General features: G+C 32.6%; 1 protein-coding gene across 2 annotated transcripts in view; it reads left to right on the forward strand.

The window, feature by feature from the left end:
• Positions 1-20,359, forward strand: part of LOC106793377 — a 34,374-nt gene extending 14,015 nt beyond the window's left edge. Inside the window, exons 1-3 of one of the 2 annotated variants that reach the window (XM_014760265.1) lie at positions 17,572-17,965; positions 18,474-18,795; positions 18,925-20,359. In XM_014760265.1, the coding sequence (XP_014615751.1) occupies positions 18,482-18,795; positions 18,925-19,570 (960 nt within the window). In that variant the 5' untranslated portion in view covers positions 17,572-17,965; positions 18,474-18,481 and the 3' untranslated portion in view covers positions 19,571-20,359. Of the gene's footprint in view, positions 1-17,571; positions 17,966-18,473; positions 18,796-18,924 lie in introns of those variants that run through there. The other variant, XM_014760264.1, reaches the window with a different exon arrangement.
• Positions 20,360-20,635: the final 276 nt, after the last annotated feature.

Consider the following 20,635-nt stretch of genomic DNA (forward strand, 5'->3'; position numbering starts at 1 on the left):
CAAGGTAGAAAATATAATTCTCTTTTTGTTTTTTTATTTTTCGATTTCTTACGTTAGATTGAAAATACTTTTTCTTTCTTTTTTTTTTTTTTTTTCTTATATCAATTTTATATTTTTAAATACAGTATGTATATTGTATTATGTTTTATTTTTGTTTTCTTTTCTCGTCGTTTTTTATAATACTATTTCTAATTATATTATTTCGAGAATTAATTAATCGTCGTTTTGAATAAATCTTTCGACAAAAAAAAAGAGAAAAATGTCTTGAGAATGTCTCTTCTCTGACGTTTGTTCGCGTGTATGTAAATAAAAGTGGGATGATCCCTCCGTTGCCGATGCTGACAATTATAGGCTTTGAGAAAGATAAAGATAGAAAAGGATAGACGCGTACTATATATATATACGATCTTTTCAACGATAAAAAGGACCAAACATATTGCTTATATATTTTAATTTTTACAAATTAGACGTTTAGTTTTACAATTTAACAATAAATATCCACTATAAATAATCTCTCGTAATTAAAATTAATCAATTTTTATAAAATCTTTTATATAAACTTTTAGATTCTACCTCGTATACACGTTTATATTATTCGTTTTTATTGTACATACTATTATACGTCAGATCTTTTCTTATGCGATGATAATTATTGACGCATGGCGTTACGTCACACTTATATACGTGACGAACAAATTCTTCTCTCGTAGGATGAAACCGACGTTTAGAATTAACGTCATTAGTTTATTATCTTTATAATACACTTTGCCTTTTTAAACAGATTTCTTTTTTTTTTCCTTCTTCTTTTTTCCTTTCTTTCGTTCGAAGCGATATTATTCGATTAATTCTTTTCTTTTCTTTTTTTGTCTAAAAATTCGAACCGAAATTAGTATGGGAACGTTATTAACAATTTTCATCCCTCCGATATATTATATATTTTCTAAAAACTTAACGCACATACTCGATGATCATAAAATAATTTAGAAATAAGGAAAAAAAAAGAAGAAAGAGAAAGAGAGAGAGAATTAAGTAAAATCTCGTTTTCCTGAAAACTTAGAAAAATCAATGATGAACACAATCAAATGTTTGGAAACTCCCCTTGTATTACGTGATACACGTATGAGTATTCACGCACATAGAATACAGGTATAATATTATATACACACACGGATATTTCGAAGTAAAATATTTCTGCTTGTTTTTTCCCTCCCGGCCTCCCCTCCTTCTCTCTGACAACTGAGAAAATCTTGAAAGCAATCAAATTTTTAAGATATCTTGCATATGTGTATATATACACATATTCTATATATATATATATATATATATAGATATGTACACCAGGTATATATAAACGCCCATCAAAGATTCTTCATAAAGTGGTTTACGCATTCTTCATACTCGGAAAAGACGACGACGAGAATCGACCTCGGATGCCGAACAAAGGCGCCGAGCAAGCCTTACTAGTACTTCGCGTAAAACGATCCATGCTAGTAAATCGAAAGTAGTTGTATACATACACACACACACATATATATGTACTTACATATCCCCCATAGAAAATGTACTCGTTGCTCGAAATTATCGATATCTCGATAATATAATAACCCCCGTTGTTTTGGGTGGTTTACTTTTCTCAATCGTATTAGCAACGAGAAATTTTATTCAATCGAAATATAATTTTAACATAAATATATATATATATATAAACGCCAGTTTAGAAATAATTTTCCATCTTCGACGTGGTGTGTTGTCCCCCCTCACCTCGCTCCCCTCCCCATCCTCCCCTGAAATGATCTTTGAACTTACACGAGATAAGAAATCTTTATTATATTCTCAATACACAACACGTTACATCTCTCCGATATTCAATAGAATAGGATTGAAAAGAACGAGATGTGTCCTGGATATATAACATCCGTTTAGTAATAGTAACGTTACATGTTAATAATCGTAACGTCATTTGAGATATAATATACGTAACTACAAATAAATAGGTACGATTAAGAAAACCATAGATTATTATCATCATTTACGTAAGAATAATATATCTTTCTTATTAGAAATGAAATATCATGTCTTAGCATTTGAAAAAGTTATAATATATTTGTGTTAAAAAAACTAAAAAACATTGTGTTACATATAAATATGTAATACGTAAATGACGATAGAAGGATCGGTCCAGTTCGATTGGCAACGATTCACAGTAGAAAAGCGATAAATACACCTACACGCGTATGATGGTATGAGAGAGATGGTTTTGTAACTAGCTAGTGGAAGGTGTGACGTCAGGCGTCGTCTAGTTACACCGTAGACGCCACAGGCACGTCCCAAGTCGCGTTCTGTCGACGTCGACATCGAATCATACCTCGCCTCCCCCACCCTTCTTCTCTCTCTCTCTCTCTTTCCCTTTACGTTCTCATCGTCCTATCGGTCTCGCATCGTCGTCATCGCATTCTACTCGTGCCACTTGCCCCCTCTAAATTCCCCTTCTCTTTCTAGCCAATCCGCGAGTATACTAACGAACCATCTCGCGTGGCAGCAGCAGCAGTAGTAGTAGTAGTGTAGTAGTAATAGTAGTAGTGTAGTAGTAGTAGTAGTAGTAGTAGCAGCAGTGAACACGCATACAGAAAACACGCACACGTGCCATGAAATATTATGTAGGTAGTAGTAGTAGTAGTAGTAGTCTGCTGCTGCTGCTGTTGGCGCGTAGTATCATCGGACCAACAGCGGCAAAGCACTTCGGCTGCCGAGTATCGGCGACGCGAGCCGATCGTTTCCCCCACCACTTTTTAGTTACCTCTTTCCACTCTTCTTCAGCCGCGCATCGACGAGACGCCACAAGCCTGGCGAGGGCATAACATCTGCTCTTAGCGTGATTGCCGTGTATTGATGTAGCTTTATGGCAAACGCGGCAGCCTTTGGCCAACACAAAATAAGCGGATGATGATCGTTCGATGTTCTCTTTTTATTCGTATTTTTGTATTTTTCTTCCTCTCTTTCTCTTCTCTCTCTCTCTCTATCTTGCTACTCGTACTCTTATTCCTTTTTTTTTCGTTTTAAATGGGAATTCGTGAAAGTGTCAAAGAAATATGCATCTAAATTACGTTTTATATACTACTTTTGATATGCACTGAACTAAAAACTTACTTTTTTTTTCGTTTTTTTTTTTTTTTTAAATCGACGTTAATAATGCGTGAATTTTAAATTATTCTAGAATATATTTTACATTAACACGTGTTTTCTAGTTATACGCGTCTAATAATAATAATAATAATTACTGTCGGAATATTAATGTGTGATATTATTTATTGATAATTATTTAATATTTCTTTATATATATATATAAATCGATCGATTTTTATACGAATAAATTTAATTACTATTTCTTATAAACGTTCGATACAAAAAGACAGATAGAATTATAGTAATAGCACGTAAAATCAGTGATTCGGTGAAAGTGAGGGGTGACGTTCCTTTCACGCGAACCTCTCCTGTCTCTCGGTGTTATTGAACTTTTCCAATTACGATAATAATTTCACGAATATATATATATATATGTTACCGTCAAAGCCGGAAATCAGTCATTGATCTGCAAAGGTTCAAAAAATGTCAGAGAATGCAATGCTGTAAATTGTGCATCTTTGCCATTTCTTTGAAAAGTTTTGGTAAATATTTTTTATGCTAAAAGTGAATAGATTTTAATAAAACTTGTATTAAATTAAAGTTCGGAAGATACACACAGGTTTAGAAAGAAATGTTTTTTACTTGTATGGGTTGTTTTGGGGGGGAGGGGTTGCGTATGGCTGTGTGATATTCTATAGAATATTAAAGTATTACGTTCGATGCCTAGGAAAAACTGTAAGAATTTTTCAATTTCCAACTTCGTCTGAAGGCTCTTTGCATTCATAGTAATGCCGAGGAGTTACTAGCAATGACTGATTTCCGGCTTTGACGGTAACATATACATACTAAAGAATAAAAATACTCTGTTTTTCTTCCTCATTTCTCGTTTTCGAACCTGTTGCATTATTTTTATTTGGGATGCATTTTGAGAGTAAGTGTAGAAATTAAAAAAAAAAGTATGGCGTGGGCGGGAGGGGGATAGGTAGAGAGGGGGACGGGAAGATCAATATATTATTTCTACGAATCGATCAAGAATTCCAGCGAGTGAGAAATTAGTGCTTAAACCGTTATCGCTTAACGACGCGTAACAGACTCGATTTACGTAGTAGGATAACCATCCGAAGTTGCAGTTCCTTTGTTCGGTAAAGTTCGGACACTTCGATCGGGAATCGTCGTGACCTCGTGACCGCCAGAACGCGCGCGCGCACAAGAGCAAGAGAGAGAGAGAGAGATGCGACTTCTCGCGGCGCCACACCACTTCATAAATCTCTCTCTCGCGCGCGCGTATGTGTATACGTGTGTGACGTGTTGTGTTGCGTGTATGCGTTCGTTGCTTCCGATTGATGGGGTTTATCGTCGCGTGTGTATCTCTCAACGATGCTTCTGAAGTAAAATGCATGCTGAGAAAAGATCGATTCTATCGATCGACCGTTTCTACCCCCCCCCCCACCACCACCTCCCCTCTCCCTTCCCTCTCTACCACCACTTTTTTTTTATTTTTTATCATCGTATATATGTGTAAAGTAGTAAACTTCGTCTCTTGGTCGTACGTAGTATAGGTAGAGTCGTCTTTCTTTACGTGTGTTGGTTGTGTTGTGTCGTCTGTGGCGCCATTCTCGTATCTCAATCGCACATTTACGTCGTCGTCGTCGTCGTCGTAGTCGTAGTCGTTATATTTTACAAGAAGCTCACGCAAGAATAGAATAATCATTTGGCACGATAGAGTAAAACGACGACGATGCGCTGCGCTTAGGTAAAATTGTGCAAATCTAATCTTTTTCTAATCTCTTTCTTTTTTCTTTTTCGTATTCCATTTTCAAAAAGTATTTCTCTTCATATTCGCGTTCCTCGTATATTACGAAGTAATTATTATAATAGAATTATATTTATATAATTGTTGTCGTGTTATTATTTATTTTTTTTTTTTGTAATTATTATCAATATGACAAAGATAAAATGTCGATTTAATCAACTGACTGTTATTTCGTTTCGAATTTGTAATCAATGGTTGTCGGTTAATTACGAGCTTTGATACCACGATTATTATAGCTTATATATATATATCTATGTAGAATATGTATGTGTATACTGAAATTTATTCGGCCTTGATGATCGTCATAGGCCTATCACGAAAGACTTTGATTTCAATGTTTCTTTTTTTTCCATTTTTTTTTCCTCTTCAAAGTACGATTAACTACTATGAACGATAATGATGAAATTCGTACTCTGAAAGAGACAAACTAAACACACATTTCAATAAGAATAACGAAACAGCCTTTAAAAAGACTTTCTCATTTGAATCGTGACAAATTTATTGCGTCGTAACGGGATAAGTTTTCTATGTTAAGTCATTGTAATTTGATTATTGGTCTTTTAAAGATTATCATTCGATTGCCCAATCACATCGTATCATCGAGATTATCAAATCGGATATATTAAAGAAAAATATCTTAAAAGAAATAAATAAATAAATAAATATCGTAACATTGACAAAAATTGATTATTTTGTCAATATGTTGTGTTATCTATGTTTGTGTTAATGACCATAATATAACAACTCTACGTTTTTTCTCTCTTTCTTTCTTTCTATCTATCTTTTTTTTCTTTTTTCTTTTTCCTACCGAAGTTAGCATAAACTCGCATTCGTTTCGACGCTTCTTGTTCACGAAACGTCGGAGGCACATTGTGTAGCAGAGAACTTCTTGATGCAATTTAGCAGGAAAGTGGAACTCCTGGTAGCAAGCTAATTAAACGTAACCAAGAGACTTACTTGCATGGAAAATTATGGGAAAATAATATGCGCACATTAATTTTCAACTACAATGGCAATGACAACGTACTATGACGAAGAGTAAAAATCGTTATTTTTCAAATAGAAAACTTTCGATGGTTCTTTCATTTCGATAATCTAAATAATTTTTCTTAATTTTTCTAGTACGATTTCAACTATCTGTTTTTGTTGTTGTTGTTCTAATAATTTAATTTATATTTATCGAATGTCAATCGCGTTGGATATTACAAAAATACGACGTATCAACAAAATACAAGATTCCTTGCAATTACACATGACTCGAGAAATATTTCATTTTTAAATTATGAAACTAAATAATATAAATCTTAATTTATTTCAATCATATTTATTTACTGCAATTATGATATTTATATTATATTAATATTTTCTTACAAAATATTCAAAATGGCTACACATCCTGTTTCAATGAATTTCGAACGTAGCGTATAATAACGTCTATTTATGGTTATGAATAAAGCTAATCAATTTAATCGTGTTAAAGATATTCCGTTAAAATAAACAATTCTCCAGACACATAATTAAATATTGAAATATCATTTTTCAAGTTCTATCCTTGGATCGAATTCCAATGATTATTATACCGAGAATTGGTATATTATTGATTACACTTTTAAAAATCTTATAAATGAAAATGTTAAATATTTCTTACTTAGTCATAGTTGTTGATGCAACTTATTTTTCTTCTCTCTTACTTGCAACAAAATCCATTTATAAAATTTCGTCACGTATTTGCGTTATTTTGTGTGCGCGCGTGCACACACATACACAACGTACGTGAGAATACGTGTGTGTGTATAAAATAATTGAGAAACTTCTATTAATCAAATTGAACAAACGGAAGCTTGATTTTCACTCATACATATATATATACATATACACCACTATATTAACCCGGACTGTTCTAAATACGAGAGCACAATTCTTTTTTTTTTTTTTCTTTTTTATTTTTATTTTATTATTTTATTTTATTTTATTATTTTATTTTATTTTATTATTTTATTTTATTTTATTATTTTATTTTATTTTATTCTTTTTTTTTTTTCAAAGTCTTCGCTCACATTGCGGCTGCGGGAGAAAGTCGTTCGAATGGTCACGGCCTATTTAACGGTGGCTCCATACAACCTCGACGGTTGTCGCGCGCGCGCACACACATACACATACAGTACACTCTCTACTAAATCGAGATAATAAAGTATAGTTAGCAGTCGCCGATCGTGGGCTCTTCTTTTCTTTCTTCCACATTTTCCCAACACTTTTCTTTTTCTTCTTCTTCTCACCCCCCCCCCCTCATCCCTCCAACTCCCATCCCTATTACTAATTTATAATAACGTTCAAGTAAATATCTGAATTATAACGATGTTATTAATTTGATCCTGATATTAACAAATATTTTTATTGAATTTGAACTATATGTATGTATGTGTGTGGGGGATGTACCAATAATTAGAATATTGTATTAAAGATAAGTCTAAAAATTGGAACAAAATTTATTTAATGATATTTTATATATATATAAAATAATTCATAAGAGATCTTTATCCTTATTTGGAAAAACGGAAAAGTATTAAAACTAGTAGTGCGAAACGGTACTACGTTCCACATATGCGAATCTATTTTTCTTTCCTTCTCTCCTATCCATACACCAAATAAATCGATTCTACTATATATACACATAAGATATTGATATTATTACACTTCGGGGAAAATATGATTTTCCTATTATTACACACACCTACATATATACATATGTATATCCATTTTATCGGAATAATACATAGACAAATGATTAACAATAAACACAATAACTCAATAATAATTTAAACGAATGGAAAGAAAAAAAAAAGGCAAATTAATTTGTATACAAGGAAAAAAAAAAAATAATGATATAATTAATTAACAAAGATACTCGTCACGTAACACACGTATATTATCATACTCGCGTATATCAACCGTTCTATCAAATAATCGACGATGACAAATTTCTCTAGAAAATAATGTAAACAAATAGATTAAGACATATTAATTAAAAAATAATTAAGTATTTAGTAATTAATTAACAAAGATACGCATACACACACACACACAAAGAGAGATATGCATATGAATTACTCGTAGAAGAAGCACGCATGCATCCGGATAATTCCTTAGACGTGTAGTAGTAACATTATAAAACATATACATACTTACAACGTACCTGTCGTATAAGGAAGGTGAAAGAAAAAAGGGGTACGAAGGGGAGGGGATAGGAAAAGAGGAGGACAATGTGTGGTGGTGGTGGTGGTGGTGGTGGTGGTGTGGTGCACGCATGTGCCAAACGGGACGTAGTAATACGTTTTACTGTTCTCCCCTTCCCCCCACCCTCTTCTAACTATGACGTCATTCGACGCTCGACAATATTTGCGTCGGCAGCGTCGTACTCACCCCTCCGTTTCTCCTCCGTTTCCCCCACTACCAGTTTACTACTCCCCTCCACTCTACTATTTGATGTCGTATGTATTGCGTAGATGGACATATACATATATATGTATATATATATATATGTTGGATATATATATTTATGACGCGTGTGCCATCGTCGTGTTGTAAGTACCTTTAATGTGACAAGCTTTTGATATCTCGTCACGTTACGCGCGTTTGCATGAAACAAAAACGATCTACCCGCGGAATCGGTGGCACGAATACACAACAGAGTTAACCTAACCGTAATATAACGTAACATAACGTAATATAATATAACATAACATAACATAATTTATCGTAACGTAATTCAATTCGTGTATATATATGTATCAATCAAAAAAAATCACGTTGTTTCTATTTTTTAAAGAGAATTGATTATAAATTCGTAGATTAGCGTTCGACGAAGTGAAAGAAGTTTCTCTTCTTTAAGGCGCCATCTTGGAATCGATCGATAATCTTTATCGACGACGCTTATTAATCTTTTCTTTATTAATATTAATATTGTTATTGTTATTATTATTATCGTTTGAGTATAATAAAAAAAAAGAAATTTTGTACATACGTGTATGTAGGTGTAATTAAAATAACAATCAGGCAGACATATTTGTTGTACATGCATACATCGAATGTTATACATCTGCAAATACAAAAAATGATATACACGTATATAAAGATAAAATGTTGTATTTAAAACGATAAAATTGACTGCTTTTATCGTTTGTTGAAATTAAGGATTACTAAAATAATTTTGATGAAATTAATCATTGATGTATATATATATATATATATATATATATATATATATATATATATATATACACACAGATACACACATTTCATATATTATCGATGCATATATACAGAATTGGTGTTACTATTTGCGAATAAATCTTTTTTCGATGTCAACTGATCGTGAATTTCGAAATACCGGTCAACATTGGAAATAAGGGTCATCGTTGCATATTTTATGTAATCCGTGAGTCGCACGAAATTAACGATAATTGGAAGAAGTTATTAACGATTCCAAGTCGATCAAACAAATCCTTGCGTTTAATACTTTACTGGATCAATGCGTATGATACGTATATTAATATACACACATATATATATATTTATATAGTTAAATAAATAGAGAGTAAAATCGATTATTGTCAAGGGAAATAAACTTTTGATTCGTTTACTTTCCAATGAAATAATAACATTGTTGTTTATTGCTAAGTCAGCAATGATATATTTTATTTTCAATATGTTTTCTCTCTTCTTTTTCCATTTGTTTCATTAAATCAAATAAAAATAACTAATATTTCATGTTGACGATAATTATCAATTCATCCAATGTTTATAATATACATATAAATATAATACACATATACATATACAGGTAATGAGAAAAAGAGAACAAAATAAAAATCAAAATTTAGTAAAATCAAACGGTGATATAGAAAAATCATCATATCTCTGCCACTTTCCGATAACCTTGTGCATTGTGTCCTCGTCGCGAAAATGTGGCGTCACAAGTCTGTTCTTTATATGTGTGTGTGTGTGCACGCGCGTGTTCATGCGTTGTGTATTCGTGCAGACTTGGCGTCGCAGAGAGAGTCAATTGCAATAAGAATTTTTATAAGAGAACTTGTGTGTGGATATACTTGTATATATATATATATATATATATATATGTGTGTGTGTGTGTGTGTGTGTGTGTATATATATTTATTTATGAACATTGTAGAAAGGAAAGGAAAAAGGTGCGATAGAAACCTTTTCATTTTCTTCCTGCAAATGGAAACGTCCAATAGGCGAATAGAAAAGTTGTTTCTCTTGCTGCCGTTTCTGTTTGTTCGATACCCGTGCCAAGGAAAATATTAAAGATATATGCAAGTAGAGAGAGGGGAGGATTAGAAAAAGATAGAAAAAGATAGAAGAAGAGCTACCACTAAAGTGGAACAAATTAAATTTGTGGTTAGCCGATTAATATTAAAGAAAATTGGTTAGAGAGTGAAGAATAGTAAAATATTTGAAATGTATATCCAATGTGGTTGAAATATTTTTTTCGACATTGGCGTGTCCGGTTCACTGGACGCATTTATTTATAAACGCGCGTAAAAGCAGCAAAGCATTCACCGATTTCTTTTTAAACAGCTAGCGCGCATTCCTTTCAAGGCCCCTGCAGAGAGAAAGAGAGAGAAAGAAAGAACGGACACAGGCCAACGTTCCGTAGACGTGAACAGTCTTCGTTATTCTTCTTCAACATACCTAACTAACATAAGCTGTAACACATTGCTGCACAACTTTCTCTACTTTGATTATTGTAAATCAATGCAACGATTCTTTTTTCTAAAGCTATTATATATTTATATTTTTCGAAAAATTATCAAATTGGTTGCCATTTTGAAAATGGCGTTCGTGATAGATCGAACATCGATTAATATCGATTTAACGTTAACGAATTATTTGAATTTAATCGTGAAATCATTCGAATAGAGTTAGAAAAGGATATTATGATGTTGATATAACAAAAATCTAATTTCATTTGAGGTTGAAGTTCCGTTTAATCGGCAAACGCTGTAGAACAATGATGTAAGAGAGTAGGATGGATGTAACGGTACGCATTCACCGAAGTAAGTACATACATACATGATACATACATATGTACATATCTATGTACTACGAGTTAAACTGTGAAGCGCCTCGGTCCGACTTATGGTATGTGTATACGTATATATGTACGCTTATATGTATGTGTGTGGGTGAATGTTGGTGGTATCGTCTCGCAGAACGGAAATCGATCGAAGAGTCCATTGCCGAGAGTGGAGGGGGGAGCCAAGCTAATGAATTATTTCATCATCGAAATAAGAATAGCAAACAAATGTAAAATATTACAATCCCCCTCTTCGAAATATACCCTCTAATTATGGGTAAATCCAATCATATGTTTTTCGATCGAAAAACGAACTTGATTTATTTCAATATAAATTATTATTTCATCAAAATCGAGAAACAAATTCTTAATATTTGTTCGTACATTTTTATTTGTAACGTGTACGAACGAAGGGATTCTTACAAAATTAATTTTTTATTCGCGAATAAAGATCGAGTATGGTGGATTACTAAGAAAAAGAAAAAGAAGAAGAAGAAGAAGACAAAAAAAAATCAAGAATGAAAGAAAAGGAAAATTCACACGAGCAAGTAATACGCTTAAGAAGGAAACAGGAGGGTGGGAGGGGGTTGTAGGTTGGTAGGAGGATTCTAAGAGGACGCACGAGTCAGTGACTTCGAAGGTAGACTTTACAGGTTAGGTAACGTGTATATATCCATGCTGTGGTTTTTTCATTCGCGGAGAAAGTTAGCCTAGGCGGTACCTCGAGCGTAAAATCGGTTGCCTCCTCTCTCAGTGATACACCTTCTTCCTTTCTTCCTTACTTCCTTACTTCCTCTGCAACCTTTCTTCTTCTTTTCTTTTTCCCCCCCCCTCGTCCCATTGAAATTTTCTTTCAAATACCACACACAGGTGTCATCCTTGCAAGTTTCAACGAAATGATCATTCTTTTTGTTACCTTTCTCTATTTAAACAATATCTTTACTCATATATTTTTCTCTTCTTTATCTAATTTAATATCTACAAATTAAATCAGTTATATTTACAGTTTAGTTTCCATATTGTCTCGCCTACTGTCGCACAAATCATTTTATCTATGTTCCCGATGTACTCATCCGATGATATTAAATATATATATATATAGATAAGTAGATAAATGGTGAGAATAAGATAAACGATAATCTTTCCTGGGAAAGATAATTTTTTTTTTTTTTTGTTTAAATTTTCGAGTACAAAAGGGAAATCCATTTGAATTCTCAGCGTTATTGTACGTTTATAGCTCATAGAAATTCTCGTAATTCGAGACAACTCTATAATCTGTATTTTTTAACTTCCACATTCGGACAGATTGAATTTCTTTCGATACTTTGATCTAAAAAAACGCAACAACGATTTAATTTCAACATAATCGCAAAACTGACATCCAATAATATAATATATATATGACAGCATGTTTTCATAGAGTCTCGAAATTGATCGATATCTAAAGAAAGTCTTTCACTCACTTTCCGAAACAGGTTTATATACTTACATACATTCTCTGTACGCGGCTCTACTACTTTCGAAGAACTACGACGTGCTACTTTATTACGAATACCTGTCCCCCATAAGAGAGTAGGTCAAAATAGGTACACGATCATATCGACCAGTAAAAAGCAAGCTTTTAATAATTCATCGAGAACTGAGCCAATCGGAAGAGCTCATACAATAATCAGAGCGTTATCGTCAAATTTGAATAATAACCGTTAAAAACATACATTTGTTAATATGAGTAAATATATATATATATATAATAACACATAAGTGAATTAATAAATAATATTTCGAGACTAATAATTAAATAAATAGTTCGATATAAATAAATACCTATACATATATATTAAATTAACCTATAAAAAGTTATCCTTCGGATGAAAGAAAGTAGGGATTCGATTATCCTTATTTGTATCGTAGTGTTTAATTCGAAAATGATCTACTAGATTATCTTGGATCTCATTAACGTTCCATCACGTTACGAAGAAACAAGGAGGTATCGAATAGTTGAAATTCCTTAAAGAAGAAAAAGAAGAAGAAGGGATATTAAAGTTATGCGTTACATTTTTTTCCCCCAATTCTGATTTTCATTTCGACAGAATGAGATAGTTAGATAGTAAAACTTTTCAACGATCTCGTCTTCTTGATAATACCGCAAATGTTATTTCTTTCTTTGTTTTTTTTTTTTTTTTTAGCAACAAGTGTCACGAGCGCGCGCGCGAGCGCATGCCTTATGCACACTCCGTTATGTCGATTCTTTCAGTTGCAACGGAATCCGTACGAGGACGATGATTCGTCGCCATTCTGCGTGATTGTCGCCATCTATCGACCGATCACCTAACTAAAATTCTCGTACTTGATTATTTCAAGAACGCGCGTAGTATTCGTGACTTCATCATCGTGATTACAACGAGAGTGTTGGAAATTAATTTAATAACGATGTGTTCAATTGATAACATTAGTTGAAAAAATTATTTCTTTTTTCTTTTTTTTTTTAATTTCTAATTTTTATTTCTATCCTTTTTTTATATATTATCATTTCAAATTCATCGATGAAGTTTAGACGCGTTGTTTATTGGTGGATGATGAGGAGGAGGAGGAGTGGGGGCAGTTAAAGAAAAATGTTGGGACAATTATTTTGAAAACATATTTCTTATCCTTTTTTATCACCGTAAACGTATTATATATAAAATATCGATATTCTCATAAAACAATAATGTCGTTTACGTATTTGTCACTAAAAAGACAATAAATTTATCCGTTAAAAAAGGACAAGCCCTCTGACAAGTTACGCGACCTATGAAATAATCCGTGACATCAAAGGAAGTTTTTTTTACTGCTACGACTAACTAAGTAAGCGAATAAAAGCATATATCCTGTTTGTTAATACGTTCGCGCGCGTGTTAGTCTGGAAAATCCTAAAAATAAGTGTCACGTTAAATTCCTCGAAATAAAATACCCGATGAGAGTTCGCTAAGTTTGCAGGAATGATATTGGTACGATAGAAATATATTATATTATCTTGCTGGTTATTTTTCCACGAAAATATTCTTTTTCATAGAAATATGATTAAGTATGGTATAAGTGATGTGTTGTTTCGGGGAAAAATCAACACACACTCATATATATATTTATAAACATGTTGGATTTATAAATTCGTCGAATCAAAATCGGATTCGATGAATGATGTACAATATTATCATTCGCTTTTCCTACTTTGTAGATTTTTTGTATTTTTGTCTTATTATTTTTTTTTTTTATTCACGGCAGCAATAATCGCAGCTAATCAAAACGGAACAATCATCGAATGACGAAATAATTCAGGATACGTAAAACAGTAGTACGATGATGATGATGATGATGATGATGATGATGATGATCGTTAGTCGAGTAGTTGTATCTCTAAAGTAGAACGCACACTTACGTTTACTACTTACGCGACTTAAGCAGAGACAGATCGGCACACACACACATACACACGTGCGCGCGCGCGCGCATCATTCTGTCATCCGGTATCACGAACGCGTGATCTAAAGCACGGATAAATAAATAGACGTAAGTTAATGTTTCGGCTTGCTTAACGATTTAATTCTCCCTCGGTTTGTTGTAGCCATTTAATTAGTTAACCTACAATTGACCCACTTAAAAAAGGAACTTACTCTTTTAAAAAGAAGATACTACTACTACTACTACTATACCGACCAGATTTCACACGAAATCACTACGATTTGTACTTTACTTTCTACTTACTACATATATATATATATATATATATATATATATCATGTGTCTTCTTTCTTCCTTTCAATTCCTTCTTTTCCTTTCCTTTCCTTTTCTTTCTTTTTTTTTTTTTTTTTTTTTTTTTTTTTTTTTTATTTTATTTTATTTTATTTTATCGTTCTTCTTCTCTATTCCCAACCAAGTCGCATAATTGTATCTCATTTCACAAGCAGCTTTCTATTAACGGAATGTAAAACCACGAGAGATAGATAATATGTTGTGTCGCATGGAAAAAAGAAAAAGAAAGAAAAAAGAACTCCGCCATTTTGATTTGCATATACATACATATAGCCTTCTTCTTAACGCTACCGATTGACATTTATGTTTGTTTTTTTATTTTTGTTGTTTCCTGTCTTATCAATCACCACGAGGATGATTTGCTAATCAATTACACATATCCATAGTACACATTCACACATATTACATATATATATATATATATATATATATATATATATAAGTGTAGTAAATGTAAATCATTTATGCATAATTATATATTACGGGATTTTCGTGGTTCGATTTAAGGAATTAACTTTTGCAGGATGCGAAACACAAATTGCGTCCAAAAAAGCACCGAGGCGAAACAATCGTGTCCTCGTTTTCTACTAAAACACCGACGCGCTTACCGAGCCGATGAGAAAAAGCATTCGTAGGATAGATACACACCTTACCTTCATTCATATACACGTACACGTGTCACATATATATATATACACACACACACAGAGAGACGTGGTCGCGTTCGAACGTTAAAACCTACTTTTATAAATGCGATTTTTGTCACATAAATAACAACGTATGTTATGAAAAATAAAAAAAATTCGTGACCAAATTTCGTATCACTTATTTTTAAACATTTTCGTGACAAGAAATAAATAACATATTTCTTATCGTTTTACGCAACAATTTAATTAATGAGGGGTGGAAGGGAGGGAGGGCATACGTTAAAAGTTTTACGTTAAAGAATTGCAAGCGTTCAATTTCAAAAATTTTTTGTAGATAAAATTTAAAGTATAATTATTATCTTTCTTTGTTTTTTTTCTCTCTCTCTTTTTTTTTTTCCGAATAATTTATTTTCTATTATTTTACTTTGAAAACGACGGACATTTTCTTATCTAAAAATTTCTGACAACGATTACTCGGAAATAACGAAGGTATCGTATGCGTGGAATAGATGTTTGAAGAATGTAATAAGAAGAAGAAGAAGAATATTTATTTCAAAAGTGATGAGATAATCAGTTCGAAGAAATCCAATCTCTCTCCTTCTCTTGGTTACTGCTTTGAAATTATATTCCAAAACGATTTGTTTATGAAAATGAAACAATTTAAACATTTTACCGAGCGAAGGTTACAAAGGAACGATTTCATATACCCCTCCCCCTCCCCGACCCACCGTGTCTTTGTCCGTTGGCCTTGCAACTTTGGTAAAACATCTTACATTAGTGGCATTTAATGCATTTTTTCATCGGCCATAACATACACATATATGAGAACAACAAAAATTACATTTCATAATTAAGAATTAAAATTGTCATAAAAATATATTATAGAAGTACAGAAATAAAATTGGTAATATCAAAATTAATTTAAAAAAACAAAACATTATATCCAATATAACATTAATTATACTTATTACCGCAGAATGGGTCTATAAACTTTTAAGTTATATAAAAAGTAAAGAAATAGTTTAGTTTGATAAAGGATCTCTCGATAAAAAATATGATTGAATTTTTACGATTATTTACCAAACTTGTAGCATTTCATATTGTAAGAATATTAAACTGTCTAAACTATTACCCTCGTATAACGGAATGTATAATATACATACGTACGTACGTACATGTATTTACGAATTAAAAAAAAAAAAAGAAAAAAGAAATAATAAATGGATAAGTAGAAAGAGCAATGAGATCCGCTTAAAAAAAAAAAAAAAGCAGCAAACCTGGGTGCAGTATTATACTTGGCTAGGTGATTGTGACTGCCTGTCTATTATACGTCATTTTCATAGCAACCGTATGATTCAATCGTGACGCATTTAAAGTACAAGTTTGCCGTCGTCGTCGTCGTCGTCGAAAACTAGGGAATATGTAAAAAGGTTTTTCCTTTATGGATCGGCATACTGGATAATATTATTGTCTCTCTCTCTCTCTTTCTATCATTTTCTTTTTCAAACGTTAGATAGATTATTACCCAACGAGAAGATTATTTTCTTATGACCGGTGTGAAATTTTTTTCTTCTCGAATTCGCATAGTTAAACCTCTCTAATAAGTAAAAGATAATTCGTAATTTATATCCCCGGGGGGGGTTCTCTATTTATTTCTTTCTTTCTTTTTATTTGTGTAAAAATGTTGAGAAAATTATACGACTTCGTTTTTGTATACGTATATACGTTATTATTACGCAAAGAGATGAAAAACTTAGTAGAAACTATATCTATAATGTTGTTCGATACCGACAATAAATAATATCGTAAAATCAAGTTCTCGTTGACATTTTGATGATATTTTATCGAACGTGTCATATTATCATTCATTATAATATTATTCATGTATATAGATATATTTCAATAATTTGAAAATTATTCAATAAAAAAAAAAACAAAAAGAAAAAAAGAAACACACGATTATACTACATAATTTATATATATATATATATATGCTAGTGTGAAAGAAAATAAAAAAAAAAAACAAAAGTTTATCGTCTGAACGACAAATTGTTGTTTTTTTTATCTATACGACGGCCATATTGAATTTATTAAATAACCTTTTACGCGAAAACTTCGGGTAACATTACTTTGTCTATCGCCAACGAGAGATAATTTTGTCAACCTTGAAACGAATAAATAACGTTAGCGAGAACATGCATCTCTTCTCCTCTCCGTTCTCGTCTTCGTTTTCGTCGTCTTCGCAGTCTTGCATATATTTTTTATTGTGACTCGACGCGGGAACAAACAACATGGCGGCGGCGGCGTGTTTCGAAAAAGGATAAAATAAAAGGGAAGAGGAGAGATGTGTTCCACTGTATAACGTCAATTTGATAGCGTTTCGTTGAAAAGACGGAAACGAAGAGAGTAACTGGGTCAGTCGTTGACAATAGAAGGAAAGAAAAAAAAAAGACATCTTCCTTCATCGTTATCGACGTGTAGTCAGAGTCTACCTTTGTAAGAATATAATTATTTGCTTATCAACCACTCAAATTTGTTATTTTTCGTGTAACCTTTTTAAAAGAAACAATTTTTATTTTTCAATATTATTATCAAAGAGATAATTAACTTAACTGTGTGAGATTTTCTATTTCGATAAATTATTTATAGTCATTTTATATATTTTCATTTCATAATAAAATATATATTTATTTGTTATTAGTAGAGAAGTGTGTGTGTGTATCACTTTGGAAGAAAAGATTCATTGGATATATATAAAAATCAAATTAGGTACACCTACCTAATGTTTCACACCAGGTGGACTTCGATGTTGTTTTATTTTTTGTAGTTTTTTTTTTCTTTTTTTTTTTTTTTACTTATCTCTCGTCCACTCTCTTACTTCCTTTAAAAATATTAAATATGTTGCTCCGTGACACTCGTATGTCATAAAACATTCTTGTCAATAGTAAATGTTGTAACGACCTATTAAAAATGTTAACATATACATTTTTCTTTTTTCTTTCAGAAGCTAAGATGAGATTGGAAGAAGATTTAGTGATTCGTAGGAGCAGACCCACGATGATTTCGGCAAAATATCGTGCGAGAGAAGAACGTCGTAGATTATTGAAAATCTCGGCAGGAAAATTACGTAGAATCGAGGATCCCGAAGCTAGTTTGTGCAGATCTGTGTTAATAAACAACGCAGTTAGACGATTGCAGCGTGAAAACCGGGACGAGAAGACTAGGAATTATGGACTTCCGGTGGTCACGTATTTGAATGACTCGACGAAGGAGAACAACGTTTCTAGTAATCTTATCGTTGACGATGACAATTCCTCGAGAAAGAGGTGAGAGCACAAAAAAAAACAATAATTAATTGTTTCACACATTGTTATATAATAAATTATTAATATTATTTAAAAATAAAATCGACGAGATAAAATGGGATTTATTTTAAATTGTTTTTATTTTAACAGGCTAGCCGATGATATAAGGAACGAAGGGCTTAGTACGAAACGTCAAAGGCACGACGATTTGGATTTACAAGATGACGTTTTCAGTGACTTTTACATCCTACCACCGACCCCCAGATTACTATCGCATATCGATGACGTTCACGACGCTGAATCGGCTCATCATCACTTGGTTTATACAGAGGATCGTTTAGGTGGTACGATTGATGTAAGTGATCCTACAAATCTGATCGATCCAACGTCAACGGCGAATGTAACCTCAACGACAACAACGACACCAACGATACCAATAGCAGTATCATCCTCAACCTCAACGACGACGATAACTGGGAACGTTCATAACAATTGCAACAATTCTGGTTTCTTTTCAACTGAACTGGACGATCCTAGCACACAATTATCATCGGCAAGCAGATCAACGGACGTTAGCATGATGGAAGTTGGTGACGTAGTTGACCCAGACAGGATTTGCGACTTTGCCAGGTTCGCGGACTCCGCTAAAACGTTGGAGGAACGACTGGTCGAATTGCAATCGCTCGATGAACATTTTGATTTAGCCAAATTCGAAAGGAACAACAATCAGAGCTGCGGAAGAGCTTTCCACGACATCCAAACTTTCCACAGCCTCGTTCCTGGCTTAGAAACCTAGAGAAAAGTTATATGCCACGAGCAACATACTTTCCTCGTCTCGTCTAAATCGTTTTTTGATCATACGAACAAGAACAAGAATAATAATCATGCCGACGACGACGACGAAGACGAGGATTAATGATAATAATTATAATAGTAATAATAACAATGATGATGATGATGATGATGATGATCACGATGATGATAATGATGATGATGATGATGATGATGATGATGATAACAGTAATGATGACTTCGATAAAAATGAAGACGCGAATGAGCAAGCGGGTCTTCGCTTTCGCAGTACGCACAAAGAATCACCAAGAGGATGAACCTAAAAATGCAGAAAAACAAAAGAAAAACCATAATCTACAAAGTCAACGATTATATTATATCGAAGAGAGTAGTAAATCGTGCTCGTATATATCAAATACCGTTGAACGATCAATATATATATATATATATACTTGCATGAAAATAGAGATGAAGGAAAATAAAAAAAAAAAAAAAAAAGAAAGAGAGAAGAGCTTCGTTTTTTCGTGGCAAAAAACTCGGAGGGAGAAAAAGAAAAATGTAATGTAAGAAAGAGAGCGAGAGAGAGAGAGAGAGAGAGTAAGAGAGAGAGACTTCTTTGTTCTCTTTGTAATATCGCGAGAAGAAGAAGAAGGAACTGTGTGGAACGGAAAAAAGAAAAATAATTTCGAACTCGAGTCCTCTCTCGTTTGATCCTTTTCTAATTCTATTTTTTCTTTTTTTTTTCATTTACTTTTATTTTTTTTTTTCTATTTCCAATATATTGGGTGGAAAGAAAAGGAGGAGACGACGAGTATTATTATATTTCTTTGTTCCCAAGTAGATAACGAAAATTTATTTCTCTTATCTCGGACGAATTTATCGGTAACGTTGAAATTTGTTGAATAGTGATAAAAAAGAAGTGTGACAAAAACAAAATAAAAAGAATTAACCAATGCGTGGTGAATGAACTCGTTCGTCGAAAGAAAAAAAACTCACACGCACACACGTACACGTGATACATGCATCTATATATACATACATATGTGTATATATATATATATATATATAT

The sequence above is a fragment of the Polistes canadensis genome, unplaced genomic scaffold, assembly GCF_001313835.1.
Source record: "Polistes canadensis isolate GaletaPanama2010 unplaced genomic scaffold, ASM131383v1 scaffold_13, whole genome shotgun sequence".
Taxonomy (NCBI): domain Eukaryota; kingdom Metazoa; phylum Arthropoda; class Insecta; order Hymenoptera; family Vespidae; genus Polistes; species Polistes canadensis.